Consider the following 27,445-nt stretch of genomic DNA (forward strand, 5'->3'; position numbering starts at 1 on the left):
TAGCTATGCCCTTAGAAGCACAGAGCACAGGACACAGCACCACTGGACTGAACAGGACACAGCACAGGACCCAGCAGCACTACTGAACTCAGCAGGACAGAGCACAGGACACAGCACCACTGGACTGATACTGCAGAATGTGTGAACTTTGTAATATTGCAGTACCACTGGACGTTTACTGCTGAATGTGTGAACTTGGTAATATTGCAGTACCAATGGGCTTATACTGCTGGATTGGTTTTGCAAATTTGGTTATAATTATATATTTTTTTTTATTTTTTTTGTATAACTTTTTTAAATTTTTTTAAAAACTTGGGAATAATGGGGAAATAACTATGCCCTTAGAAGCACAGAGCACAGGACACAGCACCACTGGACTGAACAGGACACAGCACAGGACCCAGCAGCACTACGGAACTCAGCAGGACAGAGCACAGGACACAGCACCACTGGACTGATACTGCAGAATGTGTGAACTTTGTAATATTGCAGTACCACTGGACTTTTACTGCTGAATGTGTGAACTTGGTAATATTGCAGTACCAATGGGCTTATACTGCAGGATTGGTTGTGCAAATTTTGTGGTAATTAAAAAAAAAATTAATTAGTTTTTGGTATTTTTTTAAATAACTTTTTTTTATTTTTTTAAACACAGGGGAATATTGGGGAAATAGCTATGCCCTTAGAAGCACAGAGCACAGGACACAGCACCACTGGACTGAACAGGACACAGCACAGGACCCAGCAGCACTACTGAACTCAGCAGGACAGAGCACAGGACACAGCACCACTGGACTGATACTGCAGAATGTGTGAACTTTGTAATATTGCAGTACCACTGGACTTTTACTGCTGAATGTGTGAACTTGGTAATATTGCAGTACCAATGGGCTTATACTGCAGGATTGGTTGTGCAAATTTTGTGGTAATTAAAAAAAAATTTAATTAGTTTTTGGTATTTTTTTAAATAACTTTTTTTTATTTTTTTGAACACGGGAATATTGGGGAAATAGCTATGCCCTTAGAAGCACAGAGCACAGGACACAGCACCACTGGACTGAACAGGACACAGCACAGGACCCAGCAGCACTACTGAACTCAGCAGGACAGAGCACAGGACACAGCACCACTGGACTGATACTGCAGAATGTGTGAACTTTGTAATATTGCAGTACCACTGGACGTTTACTGCTGAATGTGTGAACTTGGTAATATTGCAGTACCAATGGGCTTATACTGCTGGATTGGTTTTGCAAATTTGGTTATAATTATATATTTTTTTTTATTTTTTTTTTATAACTTTTTTAAATTTTTTTAAAAACTTGGGAATAATGGGGAAATAACTATGCCCTTAGAAGCACAGAGCACAGGACACAGCACCACTGGACTGAACAGGACACAGCACAGGACCCAGCAGCACTACGGAACTCAGCAGGACAGAGCACAGGACACAGCACCACTGGACTGATACTGCAGAATGTGTGAACTTTGTAATATTGCAGTACCACTGGACTTTTACTGCTGAATGTGTGAACTTGGTAATATTGCAGTACCAATGGGCTTATACTGCAGGATTGGTTGTGCAAATTTTGTGGTAATTAAAAAAAAATTTAATTGTTTTTTTTTTTTTTTTTTTAAATAACTTTTTTTTATTTTTTTAAACACAGGGGAATATTGGGGAAATAACTATGCCCTTAGAAGCACAGAGCACAGGACACAGCACCACTGGACTGAACAGGACACAGCACAGGACCCAGCAGCACCACTGACCTCAGAAGGACAGAGCACAGGACACAGCACCACTGGACTGAGCACAGCACAGCACAGCACTGAACAGCACGAGATATAGCAGGACAGAGGACCACCTAACACACCCTCCCTCTACCCTGATCAATGCCCGAGTGAAGATGGCGGCGACTTGCGGGGAATTTATAGTATCCGAGTATCGCGAGATCCGACAACGGGATTATGAGTCAGAGCCTCAGTTTCAGATTTGAATTTGGCGCCAATACCCGGATCTGTCTCGGATCCGACTCGGATCGGCAACGTTCGGGTGGGCTCGGATTTCAAAAATCCGAGTGCGCTCATCTCTAATATGTAGCACATTTTCTTTTGTTTACAAGCCACCAGACCTGGAAGATAAGTTTTAACCCAACCCCCCCCTCCCCTCCCCCTGTATGGTAGATACTTGTTACATGTCTATATGTGACCCGTGTGGAAGAGACCTTCACGCTTTCCTCGTGTGTCCTACAAGCATGTCAAAATATTAGATAAATGCATAAAGTATACCTGCTGAACCAAGGATTGTAAAACAAATAATATACTATCTATTCTCTTAATTATCTTTTGGAAAAAAAGTAATGACATAATTTACCAATATATTATGAGAACCATCTTCCACATATTAGGATTTTTTTTATTGAATGCCTACATTACTTTTAGCCTGACAATTATTACATTATTATTGCTATATTAAAATATGTCCAATTTTTTTTAAAAAGATGCATCTAGCACGAAGTCTATTACACCACATCTGATTATAAGAAGGGTCCCCGCATAATAAACTTAATTTTCCACCTACAGCAGCAAGAAGTAACTTGTAATGCAATTTGCAACTGATCCATCGTAATCACACAGGTGTTTAATTGTATAGTGTGCCACTAACTACATCTTTATTCAGTCCAGGTAATTTTAAGTTAGGTATGTGTCTGAATCTAAATTTGACGTGCACAAATGTAGTGCACTCTAATTTTCAGTGCACGCTGTACCCGCCACAATAAGTGCTGAGAGACAAAAGCTGTGGCATTGAAAGAAAGGCAATTCTGCAAATAATCTTAAGACTAAAGATCCTGTTTTATTAATTACTAGCTGAAGTACCTGCCGTTGCCTGGGTTTAAATCTTCAAGCTATTAAGTTATCAATGAGTTGGATGTAACTGTCAACCTTTTCAAAATAATTAGAAGCTTAGCAGGTCTTCCAACACACCCATTAGGTGGCTGCCCAGTGACATTTTTGTTTTTAGATTAAATGCCATTGAAATCCATCTAGTGGAAGGACCAGGACAGGCTCGCCAGGTCAAAGTTCTGCCCAGCGTACACCAACGGGAGGTTCTACTGGGACCCTAATCTCACTAAAACCTGGACAGGATTCAACTGGACCATCTCGCGTTGGTTTCATCCCAATCGGTGCAGGGGTGTCTGAATGCATAACTGGACAGACAAGCAGACCAATGATTTATATATATATATATATATATATATATATATATATATACATATATATAAGATTTTACTGTGATAGGGCATCCTCAGAATGATTCCTCCTCTTGTCTGCCTTACTTGCATTGATCAACATTCTGCGCTCTTGTTATAATTGCCATACCTACTCCCAGTGCCCTTCTTGAGTATGGTTCCAGTAGGATTAGGATAGGGAAGAGATATCCTAGTACATGGACTGGAGCCAATGACTGGGGAGTCACCAGACCCATTGTGCTAAATAATGCCACATAAGTACCCCTTGAGTAAAATATACACCATGGGTATATCCAAGTACTTATTTAACTAAAAATGTTAACACTAAAATCTGAACATTTCTTGGGGGGAGGGGGGGGGGGGCAGGGGATCGTGTAATTTAAGTACTGCTCTTAACTATACATTTATGCATCCGTGTTAATATGACCCAGGTGGCAAAGCCTACATTACGCAGCTTGCTGTGACTCACGTCATGGAGGACCCCATCCTGACCACTTCACTGGGAAGTGGCAGGATGCGGGAAAACCAACCAGGTACTGCGGGAGATCTATGCAGAATTAGGGAGTCTCCCGGACAATACGGGAGAGTGGGCAAGTATGATTAAAACATAACCTAAATTATCCACTACAAAGCATACAAGTATAATAGTCAATTTCTGTAAGCAAATCTACATGCTCCAGACTGAATTGAATATATTTATTAAAAAATAATGATATATCTAACAACTAGCGAACTATATTAAAAACATGTGCTGTGTGAAAATAAAAATGCAGATCTAGCTGCAAATCGCTGTGTTATCACGCTATTAAAGTATAGTAAATACAGAAATTCTATATTATATATTGTAGTATTGAATTATACTGCTGATTGGGTACAGTTGTTGTATAATTATTGGTCAATAATATCAGATATAATAGTATTTAATAACATATATGTTTTTATTATGATGAAACAAGGTGATAAATTATAATATCTATAAATTCGTTAAGATAAGCAACCTTGTTCACTTAAATATAGAGACAATAATTGGCTATCTAAAGCTGATATCAATTAGTGTATAAAATGACTCTGTTTGTGATTCAAGCTCATTACATTGTCATAGTATATCAAGATACAGGTATAATTTTCTTATAGTTGTTTAAATATAGACCCTATGTTCTGATATTGTGTACTGGTTTATTTAGTTAATGGCTTAATACGTTTGACACTTTGGAGTTGCTACAATACAGATGGCGTGATTGGCACATAAATATGAATGCCGTTAGCTAAGCTGTGTATTGTCCTGGGGTTGAGGAGATCTATCTCTTATCATTTTATCCCCATTGACTAGCGTGATTGACCCCCAAGGTATGATATATATTTGCCAAGCCTGAGCTTTATCTAACTTAATATGAGTACGCTGATATCTAGCTAAACTGTTAGTAGGTTGAAAGTGTCACATCAGCAGAGCATTCATATTTATGTGCCAATCACGCCATCTGTATTGTAGCAACTCCAAAGTGTCAAACGTATTTAGCCATCAATTAAATAAACCAGTACACAATATCAGAACATAGGGTCTATATTTAAACAACTATAAGAAAATTATACCTGTATCTTGATATACTATGACAGTGTAATGAGCTTGAATCACAAACAGAGTCATTTTATACACTAATTGATATCAGCTTTAGATAGCCAATTATTGTCTCTATATTTAAGTGAACAAGGTTGCTTATCTTAACGAATTTATAGATATTATAATTTATCACCTTGTTTCATCATAATAAAAACATATATGTTATTAAATACTATTATATCTGATATTATTGACCAATAATTATACAACAACTGTACCCAATCAGCAGTATAATTCAATACTACAATATATAATATATAATTTCTGTATTTACTATACTTTAATAGCGTGATAACACAGCGATTTGCAGCTAGATCTGCATTTTTATTTTCACACAGCACATGTTTTTAATATATTTCGCTAGTTGTTAGATATATCATTATTTTTTAATGCATACTAATAAAACGTTATTTTAATTTTAATACCCCGGAGTGCCTCTTGACATACTTTCTTTTCCTCTGGTTCTACACATTAATTATAAGTATAAGGGAGCACCCTCCAGCTATGATAGGAAAGTTACACTGGAATACATCATAAGTAAGATTGGGGGTTTAATATTGTTTATCTATTAACCCACTTAGTGCGGTCATTCTACTCCTAGTACTGAATTGAATATTCCCCAGAGCAGGGCCATCTTAACAACATTACGGGCCCCCGGGAAAAGCAGTGCATCGGGGGCCCTATATATAATATATATATATATATATATATATATATATATATATATAATATATATATATATATAAAATATAGGGTCCTCGATGCACTGTTTTTTTTAAATGTACTCGCTCAGTGACCCTTGAAGTTTTTCTTTTGCAGGATTTTTTTTTGCAGGATTATTTATTTTTATTAAGAGACTTGCCTATGGGGCCCCCTTGCCCATGGGGCCCCCGGGCACCTGCCCATGGTGCCCAATGGGAAAGATGGCCCTGCCCCAGAGAATACTAAGTAACACCATAGAAATGAACTGGCAACTATAATTTTCTGCTGATGAAAACAAGTTCTGTGAATAGAGAGGGAGAGGGGCCTCTTCATATATATCTAATGCATGCTACTGTGCATTAAGGTTCTAGCATAAAATAATAATTGCAAATAACTTTTCTCATGGGCTGATATCTACACATTATCCTTTACTTTGAGTTGAATTTTCAGTTTGCATTTCTTGCTGCTGCTTCCAATTTATGACCCAGTATCTTCAGTTTCTCTATTTCTCACTCTAAAATGATCTTGTTTTTAGATATCTACAGATCAATATGGATCATTTATGAGTAACCACAAGAGAAATTAACTCTTAAAAGGTTGGCCCAATAAGTACATTTTATCTTTAAAAAATAAATGGCTAAATAAATATTATTTTTTTAGGTGACCTGGAAACAAATTCAAGACAAAATGCACATATTATACTATCCATTTTCTTGTTATTTAGTACTGATACCATCACCAAAAACAACCTCAGTAATATAAGACAGTATAAGTGTGGCTAAGAGCTGGCTAAATCCTATTTCCCATACAGTCATTGTACCAGGTACCTACACTGAAGGGGATTTAGACACTTCACTGTGAGCTGGCTAAATCCCCTTCGAGTTCATGACCCGGCCAGCAGGGGGCCAAAAGGTACCTTCGGTGAAGGGGATTTAGCTGGCTCACACTGAGTGTGCTATTTCCCATGCAGTGTAAGTACCGGGTACCTACGCTGAAGGGGATTTAGTCGCAACCCTCTCCCTGCCCGTACAGCAGTAACCCAGCAGAGCCTACGCAGTACATCTTTAAACACCCACCCAACACGAATTAGCCAGCAATTATCTGACCACTACTATCTTAGTTTACGAGATCTCACAGCATCTATTATGTAAATATTGCCGCAATATGAATCAAATCTTATGTATGCGCTTCCTTTGAAACGTTATCTACTCCTACTGGACTCCGCCCTTTCCTATGCACCCCGATCACATGACCGTGACATCACGCTTCCTACAACGTGCTCCATTCTAACATCTACCAGTGCGCTTACTTCCTGGTTTACACGTGTTATCTGGACAGTGACCTATTTCCTTTATGTGAGCGTTCACTTTATTATTTCTGTGAGTAGATTTTTTATTCCCTGTATGTTTACGTGATTAGTATACTTGGTTTTTTTTTATTGATAAGTACAGCTGTTTACTAAGTTTACTAAGCAATTGTTATGTAGGGGACACAGATCTATTTGTGTTTTTAATTAAAGGAAGATATAATTAGTATGGTGAAACAAGCAAAAGCATTATGATTTATTTTTAAGGTAAGCGTATATTGAGAATTTGATTTACCAGTTGTTTTCCCTACTTCTATTTATAGTATAACATACCTCCATGTATTGTAATTTTGGATGCTGATGTTGCTGAAGCACAGACAACATGAATTAACATGCTGTGATACTGTGGTTCTTCAAAACTGTCTAAATATTGTGCTAGCACCTTTTTATAAAGCTTTGCTTACTCGTACTTCCCAACGTTTCAGTCCCTGGAAGTGGGATAGGGGGTGATACCTCCTCATGCTGGGTGCATGGCTGTGCCCCCAGACGGCTGCCTACTGCTGTAAATCACTAGGTTGACTTGTAGAAATCCCCCTTCCCCCAGCGTTTCCACCTGTGCACAAACATATCCCCTTGTGGGACAGAGTCCTAAATTTGGGACTGTCCTGCTGAAATTGGGACTGTTGGGAGGTAACCTTTGGAAACCAGGCTCCACAAATCCCATGAATTGGGTTGTAAACAATCTGAAATATATTTTTCTTGGAGTCTAAAGCTAGTTACCCACTGGCGTTGCATTTGTGTGAGAACCCCAAGTGTTAACAGTAGAACTATCCTTCTGCACATGTGTTTGCAAATTTTTTCAGATTAATGTGGTACTAGGCTTCTTCAATTCCTTTCAGTTCCTTCCTCGGTAGTTGATATCTGGGTAATGTACCATTTTTCTGACACCCTGAAGTGGCATCTGGACCCCTAGTGTAATATTAAGGGGTTCATAAATGCCCATTATACAAATATTGAATATAAAAGTAAAACAAAACAAAAAAAACATTTTTATAAAAAATTTAACTAAAAAAACCCTCTTGATACCATCTCTCTCAATAATCAAATGGAAATGTCTTAAATTTGTAATCCAAAAGGGAAAGCCAATTTAAATTTTCTTTTTTTTAATCCAATTGGCAATTCACTGGAAAGAAGAAAAGGGAAAAAACCCCAGAATGGTGCAAGCTGTTCATTTTGGTATCCTGCCACAAAGCTTGAATGAATTCACACTCTACACACTTATACGTACGTGTGTATATATGTATATATGTATATATATATATATATATATATATATATATATATATATCTGTGCTCCTGAGGAAGTCTTGTGATCATCAAGACGAAACGCTACGAGCCTCACTGTTGATCAGCTGTACCTGGTGAACTATATGTGAGTTCGGTGTTACTTTGTTTATTAAATTTGTATTGCTCTTTACATTGTATCCTCTTCCATTTATTATACCGCCGTTGGAAGGGTGTCCATGCACGAGATACAGCTGCCTATAAAGAAAACATCTTCTGGCTATTATGCTCATATTTCTGGTACGCATATGAATTATTGCTTACACATAAAGTGGTGTGTGTTTTTCTGGGCTACGTCTTTTTATATATATACCCTGGTGAATTTTGAACTCTACACCCTTTGAATACCCTGTGGTGTTTCACGTGGTGCATTATCTTTTGCATTACAATATTATGCTATGTTTGCCTTTTTCCACATTCCTGGATTGTTCCCGAGTTGAGATCCAGTGTTACAGCTCTCAAAGAGGATCCACTCGAGTCTAGATCATACATCTTTACCTGACGGTACGCATATATATACACATTTTGTCCTTTGTTGTCCTGGTATTACACTATGAGGCGCCCTGCCTGTGCTTTTTTCTAGTAATATATATATATTTATTTTATACACACACACACTGTTCTTCCCACGATTTGTCAGGCTCTCCGCCCGCACTGTGATGCGAATGCAAGTCACGCAAATGTTTCTACATCCAAAATCAGTGAGGCGCGCTTCACAAAATATAACTTTGTGGGTCTAGGCTCCGATGGAGTAACTGTCATGATTGGGAAGCACAAAGGAGTAGTGAAACTATTAAAAGATGAAACAGACAGATTAACGGTCATTGTGTAAACCACCGCCTGGTTCTTGCTGGTGCCTGAGCAGTTGCCTCATTTAGTGCAATTTAACAATATCTTAAGGCAACTGTTCTTTTTTCAAATGTACCCAGTTAGAATGGCTGGTTTAACTGAAATCCAGAATATACTTAAAAGTCCTCAGATTAAACTTAAAATGACTCGTGACACTAGGGGTTATATTTATTAAACTCTGGGTTTGAAAAAGTGGAGATGTTGCCTATAGTAACCAATCATATTCTAGTTATCATTTATTTAGTACATTCTATAAAATGACAGCTAGAATATGATTGGTTGCTATAGCCAACATCCCCACTTTTTCAAACCCCTCAGTTTAGTAAATATAACTCTAGGTGGCTGTCTGTTGACTTTGCAATACAGGTTTTGAGAATCCTTGGTGAGTGTCATTGCTACACTTTAAAGAGTGCCAAATGAACGAAATTACATCACAGCTGAAGGTTTAAGCAAATATCGTAATCATCAACATTTATTTATATAGCGCCAGCAAATTCCGTAGCGCTTTACAATTGGGAACAAGCATTAATAAGACAATACTGGGTAATACATACAGACAGAGAGGTAATATATGAGAACAAACAATTTCACAGCTTCACTTAGGATGCTTTCGGATGTGCTGCCTCATTTGTCTAAAGTTTGATGAAGGCAAGTTGTCAATGTGACAGAAATAGACCCTATCTTAGAATCTACAAAACTGCATTATGACTGTGTTTCCCAAACTCAGTCCTCAGGAACCCCCTAACATTGCAGGTTTTTCAAATCTCCTTGCTGGAGCACAGGTGTAGTCATTACTGACATATTGTAACATATCCACATGTGGTATAATTATATCACTGGGGACCCGGAAAACCTGCACTGTTAGTGATCCCCGATAATTGAGTTTGAGAAACGCTGTTTATGGAATTGAAACACACAAATCTACATCTACATCTTGCTGGTGAATAGTCACACCTTAAAATAAATTGTTCCGATGCTACTGCTTTTAAGACGAATATCTATTGTAAATCCATACAATTATTAACCACCTAGAAGCAAGATTTCCGGATATGCCAATCATATCCTGTTTTTCAAGAGTTTTCAATACAGAATGCCATGACCAAAATGAGGCTTGTGAGAGTCTTTTTGAGCATTATTCTAAAAAGGGAAGTCCTGTAAACTGAAACTATGAAAATAGTAAACTAAAATCGGCAGTTGCATCAAAATTGTTTGAGCTAGAGTCCTACGGAAGTCTAGATTCAAAACAAATAATGCATATATTCTCCACAACAACTGAGCTCAAAGGGGCATATTTAATTTGTTTCTGGGATTGCGGCTACACACGCCCGCCTCCTTCCCGATACCGCTACACTACAGATCTCTGCTCTGTGACGGTGCCGTAATTGCACTTTATATGCATGGCCGCGCAATGCCGCAGGCCCAGAAGCTAATTGAATATGTCCCAAAGAATCTCTTCCAAATTTAACAAAACTAGTTGCTATTGGACTAACTATACCTACAAGCGCAAGAGGATTTTGAATTTAAACCTGTATAAGGAATCGCATGCAGCCGAACACACTAAATAATCTGTGGCTTAGTGGTTAACACTACTGCCTCACAGCATTGGGGTCATGCGTTTGATTCCTGACCATGGCCTTAGCTGTGTGGAGTTTGTATGTTCTCCCTGTGTTTGTGTGGGTTTCCTCCCACACACTTCAAAAATATATTGGTAGGTTAAATGGCTGCTATCAAATTGACCTTAGTCTCTCTCGCTCTGTGTATGTTAGGGAATTTAGACTAAGCTCCAATGGCACAGGGACCGATTTGAGTTCTCTGTACAGCGCTGCGGAATTATTTGCACTATATATATAGCTGATGATGCTGATTTTACTAGAGGGACCAGATCTTACTGACTTGGATTATGAAAAAGCTGCATACTGGGCCTCTAAGAAAAAGAGAAGAATTGATATATAAAATGTTAATCTCAAGGTTAAATCAATATTGGGTCAGGTTTTCAACATTTATTTATTGCAAAGGTTCCCACCAGACTGGCAACATTTTCTCGGGAGAATACTGTATATAATTAGAGATGTTTGAGGACCCCTGTGTTTCGGCTATAAAAGTTCTTTTTGTTTTGATCTGGATTTACCGTATTTGCCGGCGTATAAGACGACTTTTTTGACCTGAAAAACATGCCTCCAAGTGGGGGAGTTCGTCTTATACGCCGGGTGCCAAACTCAGGGGTCTCAGGGGTGCCGCGGGCCAGCCGTAAAAAAAACCAAACAGAAACACTTACCAATCCGCACGGCGCCGGGACCCAGCATCCTCCTCTCTCACGCAGCCTGTCATATCAGTGACAGGCTGCGTGAGAGAGGAGGATGCTGGGTCCCGGCGCCGCGCGGATTGGTAAGTGTTTCTGTTTTTTTTTTTTTTTTATGGCTGGGGCGTGGCAGAGGGGGCAAAGTGAGAGAGGGACAGATGAGAGTGACAGGAGGGGGACAGAGGAGAGTGACAGCAGAAGAAGGTAAGTGTTATTAGTATGTGTTATGTTATGTTTGTTTTATGTTATGTCATGTCAATGCAGAGTGTGTGATCAGCATATATGAGTGTGTGTGATCAGCATATGAGTGTGTGTGATCAGCATATGAGTGTGTGTGATCAGCATATATGAGTGTGTGTGATCAGCATATGTGAGTGTGTGTGATCAGCATATGTGAGTGTGTGTGATCAGCATATGTGAGTGTGTGTGATCAGCATATGTGAGTGTGTGTGATCAGCATATGTGAGTGTGTGTGATCAGCATATATGAGTGTGTGTGATCAGCATATGTGAGTGTGTGTGATCAGCATATGTGAGTGTGTGTGATCAGCATATGTGAGTGTGTGTGATCAGCATATATGAGTGTGTGTGTGTGTGGGGACCAGTGACTTAATGCAGTGTGTGTGGAAGCCAGTGACTTAATGCAGTGTGTGTGGAAGCCAGTGACTTCATGCAGTGTGTGTGGAAGCCAGTGACTTCATGCAGTGTGTGTGGGGGCCAGTGACTTCATGCAGCGTGTGTGGGGGGGGCCAGTGACTTCATGCAGCGTGTGTGGGGGGGGCCAGTGACTTCATGCAGCGTGTGTGGGGGCCAGTGACTTCATGCAGCGTGTGTGGGGGCCAGTGATTTAATGCAGCGTGTGTGGGGGCCAGTGATTTAATGCAGCGTGTGTGGGGGCCAGTGATTTAATGCAGCGTGTGTGGGGGCCAGTGATTTAATGCAGCGTGTGTGGGGGCCAGTGATTTAATACAGCGTGTGTGGGGGCCAGTGATTTAATACAGCGTGTGTGGGGGCCAGTGATTTAATACAGCGTGTGTGGGGGGGCCAGTGATTTAATACAGTGTGTGTGTGTGGAAGGTGTGCGGAAGAGGGGGTAGTCTTATACGGCGAGTATATAACAAACTCTATAATTTTGAGTGGAAATGTTGGGGGTCGTCTTATACGCCCAGTCGTCTTATACGCCGGCAAATACGGTAATTAAAAATTGTGAAAAATGGGTAAAATAATCTGATTTTGAGCTGTTGTTGCTCCTACATTACCAGTGTTCTTTCCAGAAAATTTGGCAGCCGGGTGGCATTAAGAAGCAACTGGGTGGAGCAGTTGCAATAATAATGAAAAATGTTGGAGGTATTGCCCACACCTGCCAGGACTGGTCACAGTGGTGGTCAGTGGACTAACACACACAACTGGCTGTAGTGCTCACATAGTGTCTGTTATGATAGGGGATACAAAGGTTTATTCTTTAATAGAAGGAATCTGTTGAGCTCTAAGAGCTGGGTGTCTTGTAAAAACAGCCGGATGGAGCACTCAAGAAATAGGTGCTGGGTAGAACACCGATTACTATTTATAGCATTAACTTTAATTTTCAATCTAATGATCTCTTCACAAAATGTTTTTTTTCTCCCGCGTACTGTTAAATTATCATCCACCTTCACCATTAAATGCTCTGCTTCCACCTCTACTACAGTAAGAGCCCTCCACCCTCCACCCACACTTACCTTCTACCATCTGACTTTTAGGTCTGCCTCTGTGTGACCGGATGGGCTTACTTTGCCACACAGTCTGTAGGGAGGGGGGGTGGGGTAAAGGGGTGTCCTTCCTGCACAGTTTGTCTTAGCTTCCTTCTCACTGTCGCTGACCACTCTTACCGGTGTCCCCTTGCCACCAGACATTTGCTGACTGCGATTGCCAGCTACGCGCTAGCTGTAGGAGAATGGCTAGTGTAAAATATATATTTTATACTATGTCTATACTCTACAATATTCATACTGCTTACACTCTCCTATATAGTGTTTATACTATACTACAATCTATATACTGCTTGCCTCCTACAATCTATAGTATATGCTCTCATATCTAATACTGTACTACACATTCTACATATACCAGCCTACATCTAACGCAGCAATATATACTGTGGTTATACTAGCCTACATCTATACCCTGCAATCTATATACTGTTTGTACTGTCCTGTAATCTATATGCATGGCTAGTCTCTGTTATCTATACTGCCTAAGACTGCAATAATCTTTATTGTATTGTACATTAACCATGCTATAATGTGCAGTAAAATATGCCAGACACTGCATATCCTATAACATAGCTAACTTTATCAATTCTTTCTTTGTCTTCTCACACACAAAAGGCCTGACCTCCATCTTTAAAATATTTCTTTGTCTTTTCACTCACAGCATGTCCTTCATCTTGTCGTCCACCCCCCCCCACACACACACAGCTTGTGCTGTCCTTCATTTTGTAATCGGTCAGTGTATCAAAGTGAAATACATATGAGACTTATCTGATGTAAATGCTGATAGATACATGATTCTTCCTTAATGATATGCAAAAGTAAGTAGATCAGTCCAATGAAAAAAATGGTAAATGGTCAGTGTAGATGTCCCACATTAATGTATATTAGTACTAGGAAAGAAAATATCTCCATTGCTTCCATGTTCTCACTGATCAGATCCTGATAGAGATGAGTGTCGTGCCTGCTAATTAGTGCAGCTTCTCTCTGCACAGGAAAAGGAGAAATATTGAAAGGGCGAGACCAAATGTCAGAAGGTTGAGTGAGAAGCTGCACTAAAATTCCAAACAAATATTCAATCTGCTTACTGAGAAGAAATCTGTTAAATTTAATTTTAAGATAGAACAGTCTCAATTTCAGGAACAATACGAAGTCCCACAAAGAGAAAGAAGTTGCAAACATCACGTAATAATTACCCACTCAAAGGGATTCTCATTTGTAGAACCTTGTAATATATATACAAACTCACATCTTAGTGGTCAAAGTGGGGGTATATAAGGTGGTACGACATGCCTTCCTACTGCCTTATACACCCCCACTTTGACCACTAACAAGTGAAGTGAATAACATTATATCTTTACAATGGGACCTGTCAAAGGGTGGGATATATTAAGCAGCAAGTGAAGTCAATTCTTGAAGTTGATATGTTGGAAGCAGGAAAAAAGGACAAGCTTAAAGGATCTGAGCGACTTTAACCCAGACATCTAGCCATCACAATTTGGCCCTTGTCAAAGTATCCACAAAACGGGAGGTCTTGGGAGCGTTCCTAGTATACAGTGGTTAGTACATACCAAAAGTGATCAAAGGAAGGATAACTGGTGAACCGGCGACATGGTCATAGGTACCCAAGTTTCATTAAAGCACATGGGTATCAAAGTCCAGCCTGTCTACCACAGAAGAGCTACTGTAGCACAAATTGCTGGAACATTTAATGCTGACTATGATAGAAAGGGTGTCGGAACACAGTTTTTCGCAGCTTGCTGTGTAGCTGCAGACCAGTCAGAACTGACCCATGTCCAGTGCTGGAAGCACCTTCATTGGGCACGTGTGTGCCAGAACTGGACCATAGAGCAATGGAAGAATGTTGTCTGATCTGATGATTCATGCTTTCTTTTAAATCATGTGACTGATTGGATGTATGTGCGTTTCTTACCTGGGGAAGAGATGGCACCAGGATGCACTATGGGAAGAAGGCAAGCTAGGGGAGGCAGTGTGGCCAGGGGTCAGCAACCTTTTTCTGTCAGTTCGCCGGCAAAAATCCTTCCAAGCCCAGGTGTGTGTGTGTGTGTGTGTGTGTATATATATATATAGTAATGGGACCAACAAATAAACGTTTATGCTATGCCACACAATAATGCCCCCAGTTAATATTATGCCACATCGTTTTGCCCCAGATCATATTATACCTCAAATCTGTGCCCCCCTCAGTTTTATGCCACACAAATGTGTCCCCAATTCATATAATCCCTCATAGCTTTGCCACCAGTTCCTCTTCTCTCTCATAGCTGTGCCCCCGGTTCCTTTTCTCCCTCATTGCTGTGCCCCCGGTTCCTCTTCTCCCTCATAGCTGTGCCCCCGGTTCCTCTTCTCCCTCATAGCTGTGCCCCTGGTTCCTCTTCTCCCTCATAGCTGTGCCCCCGGTTCCTCTTCTCCCTCATAGCTGTGCCCCCGGTTCCTCTTCTCCCTCATAGCTGTGCCCCCGGTTCCTCTTCTCCCTCATAGCTGTGGCCCCGGTTCCTCTTCTCCCTCATAGCTGTGGCCCCGGTTCCTCTTCTCCCTCATAGCTGTGGCCCCGGTTCCTCTTCTCCCTCATAGCTGTGGCCCCGGTTCCTCTTCTCCCTCATAGCTGTGGCCCCGGTTCCTCTTCTCCCTCATAGCTGTGGCCCCGGTTCCTCTTCTCCCTCATAGCTGTGGCCCCGGTTCCTCTTCTCCCTCATAGCTGTGGCCCCGGTTCCTCTTCTCCCTCATAGCTGTGGCCCCGGTTCCTCCTCTCCCTCATAGCTGTGGCCCCGGTTCCTCTTCTCCCTCATAGCTGTGGCCCCGGTTCCTCTTCTCCCTCATAGCTGTGGCCCCGGTTCCTCTTCTCCCTCATAACTGTGGCCCCGGTTCCTCTTCTCCCTCATAGCTGTGGCCCCGGTTCCTCTTCTCCCTCATAGCTGTGGCCCCGGTTCCTCTTCTCCCTCATAGCTGTGGCCCCGGTTCCTCTTCTCCCTCATAGCTGTGGCCCCGGTTCCTCTTCTCCCTCATAGCTGTGGCCCCGGTTCCTCTTCTCCCTCATAGCTGTGGCCCCGGTTCCTCTTCTCCCTCATAGCTGTGGCCCCGGTTCCTCTTCTCCCTCATACTTACCTGCACTCGGCATACTTCGTTCGACGGGAGCTGCTTCACTAAAGCAGCCGAAGATGACTGCAACAGAGCTGCGGCGCATGCGCAGCAGCTCCGTTTCGGCCGTCTTCGGCAGCTTTAGCTAAATGACAGCGGAGCTCAGTGTCCCGGACTAAAGTGGCCGGCATGCCATGTCTGGCACGCGTGCAAGGGGTTGCCGACCCTTGCTCTAAGCAATGTTCTGCGGAGATACCTTGGATCCTGGCATTCATGTGGATGTTACTTTGATATATACCACCTACCTAAGCATTGGTGCAGACCAAGTACACCTCTTTATGGCAAATGTATACCCTGATGGCAGTGGCCTCTTTCAGCAGGATAATGTGTCCTGGCTCACTGCAACAATTGTTCAGGAATGGTTTGAGGAACATGAAAGAGTTCAAGGTGTTGATTTGGCCTCCAAGTTTCCCAGATATCAATCTGGTCGAGCATCTGTGGGATGTGCTGGAAAAACAAGTCCGAGCCATGGAGGCCCCACCTTGCAACTCAGAGGACTTAAAGAAACTGCTTCTAACGTCTTATTGCCGGATACCACCGGACACCCTCCGATGTTTTGTGCAGTCTAATGGGTCAGAGTTGTTTTGGCGATACAAGGGGGATGTACACAATATTAGGCAGGTGGTTTTAATGTTGTGGCTGATCAGTGTATGTATATAATATATATTAATGTGTTTGTTTCTTGCCTGGATCCGTGTCTTTTTTTTGTTTGAATTGACTATTGTAACAATTTTTTTTGTGCTAAGTAGGTTAAACTGGTATTGTTGTTCTCAGTGGGGCTGGGTGTATTGCACATGCCCTGCCAACTTTATAACATCTGCTATATAAGCTGTCAACAGTATAGTGCACATTTAAAAACCCATCTCCAGGAATGTCTTTTTCTGTATTTGTTAACAAAATTGAAAATGTTATTTCAACTTTCATAGACCGGAACAATGGCTGCAATTTACTCTGGAATCCACCTGAAACTGAAAAACTCCAAAGTCCCGTGGGAAGATAAGATCAAACTAGCTCACTTTGCATGGATTAATCATCAGTGTTTCATTCCAAACAAGGAACAGGTAATCGCTCTTAGTGGCACACTAGCCATTATCTTTTATAATTTCCGCTATATACTGTATGTCTAATGGAAACCTTAACATCCTAATATTGAATGATCTACTAATTTGCTCTGAGTCTTCCTTTCCGTTCATGCAGAACTTACAATGTCTAGAGTGCCATTGTTTGTCTATCTCTCATAATAATTTCACTTCTTCCCAAAGTGTGTTTTTTTTTTTTTTATTATAAAATGATGGCATTGACCTAATAATTAATGACTAACAGCATGCAAAATCTCCAGATGTAGGAACATATTATAGATTTTATTATACACTTGTTAATTTTATACGCTTCCAAAGATACCTTGTTACATAATCGCACTATTTACACTTTTTCTTGTGATGTTTAAATAACGCCCAGTCAAATCCTTAACCACTTAGTCACAGAAAACCACACTAAAGTGCATGCTATAAATAGCCTATTATAAATGCCTATATATGTATATATAAATATATTTTATATATATATAATATTGTCCATACCTTAACAATAAGTAAACCTTACATAATACAGTACAACATGTATGATACACAATATAATCGGTCAACTTAGCTTTCCACCAATTTTGTCTTGTGTGCCTGTCTTGTTTCATTTTTTTGTACTGAGCTGTAGTATTGTCTACTGTGTGTAATATATTTTACTCTTATTATTCTTATTACTATAATCACTTTGTGCAGTTACCATTTCATTTTTCCTCCTTTAATTACTGCTTTTCATAGTTTTTCTCTTAGTTTCTGCCTTTCCCACTTACTGGTATTTCCTCTATCTTTCCAAGCTCTTTGTGTTTTGTTCTTGGTTTCCCTTGCTTACCTTTGCCCTATTTCCTTGCTTTTTTTAGTTTTTCTTGACTTTGTGTCTTGAACGTGTCCCCTTCCTTGTGTGTGTCTCGTGAATTCCTTTTTCTAATGAGTGTGTAAAGGAGCAGAGGGAAAAGTAATCTGCCATTTGTCTAAAACGAGGCAGAAAGACTGGCATAAGGCTTACTGGCACTTGTGATAAACTGCGTTGCCAACCACAAAGCACTGTGCAGGCACCGGCAATAAACACCATCCTGCATTGAATAATCCGAAAAGAATTCTCAAGCAGCCCATTGTACCCTTTTATGGCGAATTCTGGGGACAAGACAGATGGATAAGATCCTTTATTTTGGTCTGAATGATTCACTTCTTTTTTTTTTTTTTTTTTTTTATATATCCTAAACTGTGTCTTATGAAGGGAATGCATATATACAACATGGTTGAATGCTATTCTCCTGTGCAGATTATACACAAATAATCAACTGGTTGATACCAGGCCACATCCTGGATTATTTTATTGTGTAAGTATTATCACGCATAACATTGACAGGAATCTAAGGCTATTGATATTGAAAATATTTGCAAAGGTCACCTTTCTGTAGACTGCTGACTTCAACCCAAAGGCAAGCTCCAGTAACATGGAATAAAGTTTCCTTTTTACTGTGTTACCACAGAAGTACTTTAGAAATATACGGTTGTTAACCAGAAAAATACAATGTTCATTCACTCCCTGTAGCAAAACCTTTAGTAACTTGTTTGAAAATAAGAGGGCCTATAATAAGCATTGGGACTGGATCACTGATAAATAACTTTTGGTATAAATTTTTTTAAAGGAAATAGCGCAGGGCGCTTATTTACATAATTGCACGTGCACTTATTTTTGATATTGTGTATATTGTGAGATAGGAATTCGTTATTTCTGAGATGAGGGTAGAAAATTAGTTTGTTCTGTTTTAACCTTTCTGATGTATACATGATACAATAAGTCTTTGTTTTGAAATCCTTTTGCATATCTTGGTGCAAGGAAATGCATTCATGTCTAAGGTATATGTTTGATTTCTGATAAGCATTTGTAAGTCTGTTGTGCAGTCTAGAGGATGTCCTCACTAAGGCTAATTAAGTCTATTCAAGGTGAGTGACCAACACTTGAATGCACAACAGGGGGCCGTTACCTGAATGCACGTCCTGTTAGACAGACAGGAACTCTAAACAATGGAGATGGAATGTCTGAAGAAATCAGGGGGGTGTGGAAGTTAAATTGTGTTAGATGCAAAACTAGATAACATCCTCAGATCTGATGGAAATCAAGTTGATAAGGAAGTTCAATTGTTAGATGCAAAATTAGATTACATCCTGAGATATGAGGGAATATTCTAGACGGGTTGGAGCCAGCTAGGTCCAAGGGGCTGGCTTACCTCTGCTAGCAGTTATGTCCAAATTTGTATAAAAGCACTGTCTTGTACACTGAAATGTATTCTTTCTGATTTCAAGACCTGAACGCTGGTACCTTCAACCAGTGTTTCTGCAAATAAACATCTTGCTTCTAGGACCTGCTTGGAAACATCTTCAATATTGCTATATTCCTGTGACCTGCAGATCAGACCCTAAAACTAATCCGTTCTCCGGCTGTTCTGAGGTTTGGACCCAACCTTTCCAGTACCACCCCTCTGCCTGCTACCCATGCAGCCCTGGTCAGTGTGATAGGCCAGGGGGGATCCATCCATAGCAACCCTGATCCATAGTAAGAGGTCAGGAATACCAGCCCAGGTACACTAGCAACGAGATATGCTAGCAGCGTCAGTTACCCAGAAGGAAGTTAGTTCTGAGTGCCATAAAGAAGCTCAGTGGTGGCAGCAGGCCCCTCCCACTGGGACAGGGGGAGGGGTGTATTCGGAATAACGAAAGGGAACCGTGGCAAAGTAAGCTCAGCTGGTTCCCAGCAACAACAGACAGGGTGGCCTAGGCGGTCCATCCCATCAGATTTCTGGTGGCAAGCGGTGGGATAACCGCAGGCTGTTTTTCGTGAACCAATCAGGATAGCCGAGTTATTCAGGAGAGGAATAACTGCAGCCAGGAGAACGCACAGGATGTCTGATTACACCAACGTGTCCAGGGCGGATCTTGGGACTCTGTGTAGTGCCAAGGGCATTAACATCAGCCATTCGCCAAACAGGGCGGGGATGAGAGAGGCGCTGAAGGAATGGCACCGACACCATGGTACCCCAGACATCAGAGATCCCTGCTCAACAGCCTGCAGAGACCTCTACCCAGCAGACTTCACCCGCACAACCAGCCCCTCTATCCTATTATGAGCGCAGGGCTGCCGGGCTAAAGATCCAGTTGGCGGCCATAGGGGACAACGCATTTGCAGCTGAGCAGGCACAGGTCATTGAGGCATGGTGCCAAGAGGGAAGAGCACCAGCCATGTAGCCTAGGGGGGAGGCACCCCCTAGTGGATCAGGACTTTTATCCTTGCCCTAAATTTGAGGTCTGTGTTGGGAATTTTGATGAACACCTGTAGGTATTTGAAAGGACCTGCAGGCTACACGCTGTACCCAGAGAGGAATGGGTTAAGCATCTGGTGCCCACACTGCAAGGACGTGCAGTGGAGGCCTACTGTGGGGTGCCCACTGAGAACTGTGCAGACTATGATATAGTGAAAAGGGCACTCCTTAAACGGTACACTATTACCCCAGAGACCTATCGTCTAAAGTTCCGGGACTTTACAAAGGACTTCCACGTCACTCATGAGGAGTTTGTCAATCTGCTGCTGGAGTCTTCCAGGAAGAGGGTGCGCGGGGCAGGTGCCCAGACAGTGGATGAGGTAATAGACTTGATGTGCCAAGAGCAGTTTCACCGACGGTGCGCACCGGAGGTGACAGAATGGGTGCTGGACCGGAAGCCAGACACCCTGGAAGCAGCCGCACAGCTGGCGGATCAGTATGTGGCAGTCAGGCCACACTGGCAGAAGTGCCAGGTTAACAGCCAACCCCAAACAGGTGGACAGCCCTCTTCTACTCACCCCCAAATGCAAGTACCTAAACCTTCGGGTACCCCTTGCCAGCCACTGCCCCGCCCTGTCCCTGGGAGTAATCGGAGACCATCAGATCACAGGCTGGAGAGGAAGTGCTACAGCTGCGGAAAAACCGGTCATTTAAGGATGGACTGTCCCACAGCCCCAGCACCCCAGACACGTGCCCCTAATCCGAGTCCTGGGGCCCGGCTAACTTGCTTAAGTGGCGAAGGTGAGCCATTAGAGATTGTTTCCACCCCTGCTAGCCCAATGTCGTGTGGCGTGTCTGAAGGTGACTCAGCGGAGAGAGTCACCTGTGTGGTCAAAAGACCCCCCAAAAAACATGTGGAGAAACCTGCAGCCGGTCCAAGTGGGACACCTGCAGGGTGAAGCACTGAGAGACTCTGGGGCTTCAATTACTGTTGTGAGTCCCTATCTTATTGATCCTGCTGCAGTATTGCAGGATCGCACTGCAAAAGTTACTGTGGCAGATGGACTTGAAAAAGTAGTGCCTGTAGCAAGGGGGGTGTATCTGGACTGGGGAGATGGCCAGGAGTTGAGAGATGTTGCCGTTAGGGATGGCCTCCCAACTGATGTGATTTTGGGCAACGATGTTGGGGATGGAATTGTGACCGCATTTCTCAACACTATCACCCGGAGCCAAGCTGCTAAGCTACAGTCTTCAGGATCTACACCTGCACAGCTCAGCCCAGAGGAAAAGACCACAGCTGCTACGCTTTGAAAGTGTATGGTCAGGATTTTTTTTTAAATGGCGTTTTTAATAAAAATTTGTGAACCTGTCAGGTCCAAGTGAATTATCATTTTTCCTGTTCTTAATAACCAAGTCTGTTTCTGCAGCTGTATTAGGAGCAATAATATATCACATTATCTGATACCTCACTACCAAAATTAACCTGAGAATACACAGTTTTGTGCGGAATGTAGAACAACGTTGGGAGCTTTGTCCGTTCTCTAACCTGGCATAGAAATCATTAATATGTTCAACCACTTAACTCCTAATGTATAAAACTCAACAAAAAGACAATATTTTTAATTTGAAGGCTTATTCCTCGTTAGGCATTGGTAATATATCTGGGACTATCACACATCAAATTTGGCTGACATGTTAATCTGCCCAGCTTGTTGTGTATATTTTCCTGGAAGCAGGGAGCTGTTATAATGAGGAGACATCTGTTCTGTACATTCCAATCTGTTACAATAAGTTAAATCATTCTTGGTGAAAAGTGATAATTTATGTAATTATTTGTAGTTATAAAATGATTTGCATGTCCTTCAAATAATAATTAATGTTAATACTGCACTTCTTTCAGCTCCTTGAGCAATTGCTTGTAGTACAATTCATTACTTTTTTTTTTTTTTTTCCTGCTATTTTTTTTGTTAACTTTTTTTTGGGGAGCCTCCAGTTTCTTTGTATTAGAATTAGTTTCTTGTGCGATTTAAACTACTGCTGTTGACTTCTCTGCTCATCCTTTTGGTGAGCTCTGCAGCCCCCTTGTAACATATGCCACCACAAAGCCTTTTCCACAGCCAGAATATCTCGTATATCCACACTCTTTTTTTTTTTTAATTTAAACTATACCATTCCATTGGTTAGTTTCTGTACAATGGCTGCTTTAATATTGGTGGCTGATAATCCTGCTGCCGTACAGTAGTCACAAGTACTTTCTCCCCCAGCATCTATAATTGTTACTCCACTGCCTTATGTTTCAAGTTATCAATTGAGCAGGAAAATTTTGCCTTGTATTTAATGTCAAGGTATGGAATGTATTTATCATCCCATCAATGTACAGCGCTGCATAATATGTTGGTGCTTTATAAAATATGGAGAATAGTAGATTTCATATGCTAATTTCCCCTTAAAAATTACTGTTGGGACACTTGGCATAGTAGTTGCAGAGTCAAGCTACTCTTGCTATATGTTGTATTTGTCAGACTATTTTTTTATGATCAAATGCTGGAGAGAAATGGCACCATTCACCAATGGCAACTATTTTGACAGGTGTTAAAATGTTTGCAAATCTATCCAAAGCTAAACTTATAACTTCTGATCTTTGATATTTTCTAACAGGTTTTACTTGATTGGGTCAGCCACGTTTTAGTGGGACATCATACAAAAAAACTGAATCTGGAACAAGATGTTGCACAGAAGCTATGGGGATTTTTGGACAACATTTTACACAGCAAGAGGTTGCAAAGTCTTGTGAAAGAGGGCAAATCTTTGAAGCTTCGCTTTGCTGTTGCTCAGGTAATTTTAGCTAAGTGAAAGATGTGTTATTTCTGGTACAGTCAGTGGCTTTTTCTGTGTGAGCATCAGCCTCATTGTTCAATAATAACATTCCTATCGATTACTCGAATATTTGTATATGTAAGAATGTAATTTAAGGAGAGGAATACCCATTCTACCAAAGAAGGTTACAAAAGTAATGTACATAAGGTGACTGTAAGGTGAAATGTAACATAATTTGTCTGAACTACTGATCACATATAAATATAAAGAAAGGAGTGGAGTTTGTGCAATATTCCTTGTATGTCTGCAGGATTCACTTGTATGCCTGCTGAGCATCCCCTGCATTGCATACTACACTATAGTAAACCTACTATGGTGTAATTTGACCACTTTTACAGTCTTTCCAATAGGTTTCTGTAAAAAGTTAAATATTTATCCCAACTGTACTTGTAATAAACTTTAACAATTGACAATGAAAGCCCTGATAGAAGTGTTTAAAGACTAAGTGTCAAATCTATCAACCCAGCTGTCCAATAGAAAAACACACTGATGAATGAGTGAAACCTCTAAGGAATAAAGCAATATTGGTAACAGGTAGATAGTGTATTAGTATCGGGTATCAAGTAACGATAAGTTTGAGTCCAGAGAGAATGTCCCAAATATGATCCTAAATCAACGATTGTCCCAGTGTGGTCAAAGAAATATCCGACTGTTCCACAAAAGTGTCCAAACAAGGATGGTCTCTTGCGGGAAACATAGATGTGTCACTGCTGGTGGTTGCACCTTGAATTGGTTATGTTAATTGTGTCCCAGTGTGGACTTCTCCCTATTCTTATGTCTGAGATGCTTAAAGATTTCTTCAAGTTAGTCTTTAGATGAATTGGTGCTGGTTGTATAATCATGTGGTGTTCATAAAGTACTGGGAGGTTGATGTCCAATTACCTCAAATAGAACAGATAATGGGGTCAGAAAACCCCAAGTAATAGGTTGCAATTTCTTTTTTTTGTCATATTATTGGATTTTTTTGTTAATATATATTTGTAGTTGTAAATAGTCTAGTATTACTGTAACACGACTGTATCCATACTCTATAATACTGTATTAATAAAGTTTATCTAACTAATACTTAATGCTTATATTTTAGGGGAAGTACCCACAACAGCTTAAGTAAATAGTAGCTTGTATGTATTCCATTGTTGGTTATGTCATCTGGTGTACTTCTTGTACAGTACTGTGTGTGTGTACTTCTGGAGCAATGGTTTGAAGATGAATTCTGCTATGCCACATGTAAGCAAGCTGCTTATTTGGAAGCCTAGATTCTGGTGCTGAATGCGCTATTGATAACACTGATATATTGTCAACCTGAAGCAGACACTTTATTTGGAGGAGTAGAGGGAATCGTGGCAGCAAGGTTTAGAACTGATTAAACACACTCCAGTAAATTATGCCAAATTGGCAATGTTGGTTCAACTTCAGGGAAATGACTGCAGCAGGATACTTTAATTAGCAGCCAAGTAATTGGCCGCTCAAGTAAAGCAGATCATAAGAGTGCAGTGATAGTACATGTTAACGTTTGCTGTCTCAAAGGTGCTTGGGTTCAGCATGTTGTGGTGTGACTTGAGTAGGAAGGACAGCGGTCATCTTACATGTTTACATCAATGCTCAAAGGTAGTAGACTAATTTCTAGAATTATTACCTGTGCCATATGCTACACCTGAAACAGTGGGTGCTTTGAGAAGTTGGTGTATGTAGGGTTTTGGAGAACTTTGTTGATTTCTCTCTCTGATACAGGCTCGTCATCATTATCGTTTATATAGCGCCAGTAAATTCCGTAGTGCTTTACAGTTGGGAACAAACATTCATAAAACAATGCTGGGTAATACATACAAGCAGAGAGTTAAGAGGGCCCTGCTCGCAAGCTTACAATCTATGGGGCAATGGGAGTTTGAAACACTAGGGCAAGCTCTACATTAGTGAGTGTTAGGAGGGCTAAGATAGAAACCATGTGTAAAATATTGTAGACTGGGAACCAGGCTAATTTAATGAAAATGTGGGGAGAAGTAAAGGGTTTCATAAGAAAGGGGTGGTTTGTCTATATATTTAAGACCTGCCCATCAGGGGGATTATTATACATTTGTTTTGGTAAACAAGACCCATGTCTGTGGCTACCACTGTTTGGAGATGAGCACACTATGTTTGACTCTACAGTTATTTCAGTTTTCTGAATTTTCTATACTATATAAACACATTTCTAGTTTTGTGTTGATGGTCATTGATAGGCTAGGGATAACAACATGGTACCATTTGACCAGTTTACACAGCCAGTGGCTGCAAACTAGGCCACATCTTGAATATGGGCTATAATATCGTGTGCCTTGGTATAGGAGAACTCAGAGTTCAGTCCAGTGGTCGACAAACTAATTAATAAATGGAATGGTTTTAAAATTATAAAGAGAGGCTAGAAAAAATAGGTTTGTTTACTTTAAAGAAAACAATCCTTAGGGGGACCTAATTAATTAACATGTATAAATATGTTCAGGGTTATTACAAAGATTGTGTATTGATATTTTTGAAAAATCAATTGCAAATGGAGTTCGTAGTTAACCATGATGGGATAGGGTACCCTGACAGGACACCGTGGCTACATAAGTCAGTACTCAATATCAGAAGTTAATACAGTGATCAAATACAAAGGGAAACCAACATCAGTAGTATTTTGCAGTAATGGGGTAGAATACCGTGACAGGCACAAGGCTACATAAAATAGTAGTCACTGTACAGTGACAGAATAACGTAGCCTAATACAATGTCAGTACTCAATACCAGTAACAGGGGAGACAATGACAGGACACAGTGGTTAAATAAGTCGGTACTCAGTACTATATCAGGAGAGAGTAAGATGGCCAAACACAAAGGGAAATGAACGTTGGTACTCAAAATGAATAAACGGAGAGAGCACAGTGACTGAGCACAAGTCTTTAATTTATAATCTGAGGCACTGTGCACAGTACTGACAAAATTGGCAATACAGTCACACATAAAGTGCAGAAAAGTAAAATATGCATAGAGACAATCCTGTTGGATTCTCTTGGGCTTTCTTGTGTAATGAGAGCTCGCCAAAGAGGAGGTGACGGCTGCTGGAGATAATCGCTTCTCCCCGCTCCCTACTGGCCTAGTGCAACATGGCTCGGTTTATTGAACTGGTCCCCTTAGCCATGTTAGCCATTAGTATGGGGCTTACATCTGTAGTAGAACCCTCCTAATCCATATCACGGCCACCAGAAGATCTACATTGTTCCCAATTCAGGACACGGTGGCTGGAGCTGAACGTTGCAAGGCCTGTCTCGGTGTAAGTAAAAAGAGACTGGGGTCATCACTGCATGCTGACGTAGCTACCAGAACACAGTCTGTTGGCTCCCACTGCAATGTAACTGGTGTTGCACCTTGAAAAGATAGGTAGGAGCTAGGATACAGTCGACTTTTTAGTTAAATACTGCCTACTACTCGAGTACAGCACCCTGTATACTCTATGGTTGATTAGTGTTCCCTAAATGGATTCAGAAAAATGGATTTTATGGGAAGTACAAAAATCCTCTCTCATCCAGTTTGCAACTAACTGTGCATTAGACCCTTAATGTTCAGTGGAATGCATTCATGTGATTGATTGCTTAAACTGATGTATATAGAAGGCTTACAAAAATGAAGATTTTCTATTTTTTGGCAATTATAGCTATAATTTAACATATTTAAGTATTTGCTTTATACCCTCTCTTAGAGTGTATATAGGACTTGCCAATCCTGCAGCTCCTGTGATCTTCAGGAGCCGGAGGTAGCAAGTCCTCTGTCTGTAGTTGTCCCCCTCCACCATATCATTTTGCTGATGCAATCTGATTAGTTCAGAGTTATGAAAAGCAATTTGCGTTGTAGGGTTTGTTACACGGTGGAAAGCACTGGCTGTAAACAAAGCATAATGGCTGGCTCCGTAAAGATTGTAGGAACGGGTAAGTCTTGCAT

General features: G+C 40.9%; 1 protein-coding gene across 2 annotated transcripts in view; it reads left to right on the plus strand.

Moving 5' to 3' along the window:
* The first annotated feature begins 6,861 nt into the window (after nucleotides 1-6,861).
* The window catches only part of URB2 (URB2 ribosome biogenesis homolog), a 72,599-nt gene continuing 52,015 nt past the window's right edge, over nucleotides 6,862-27,445 (plus strand). Inside the window, exons 1-3 of one of the 2 annotated variants that reach the window (XM_075203455.1) lie at nucleotides 6,862-6,950; nucleotides 17,202-17,336; nucleotides 23,273-23,449. In XM_075203455.1, coding sequence (XP_075059556.1) covers nucleotides 17,211-17,336; nucleotides 23,273-23,449 — 303 coding nt within the window. In that variant the 5' untranslated portion in view covers nucleotides 6,862-6,950; nucleotides 17,202-17,210. The remainder of the gene's footprint in view (nucleotides 6,951-17,201; nucleotides 17,337-23,272; nucleotides 23,450-27,445) is intronic. The other variant, XM_075203456.1, reaches the window with a different exon arrangement.

This window comes from Mixophyes fleayi, chromosome 3 (genome assembly GCF_038048845.1).
Source record: "Mixophyes fleayi isolate aMixFle1 chromosome 3, aMixFle1.hap1, whole genome shotgun sequence".
In the NCBI taxonomy this organism is placed as follows: Eukaryota; Metazoa; Chordata; class Amphibia; order Anura; family Limnodynastidae; genus Mixophyes; species Mixophyes fleayi.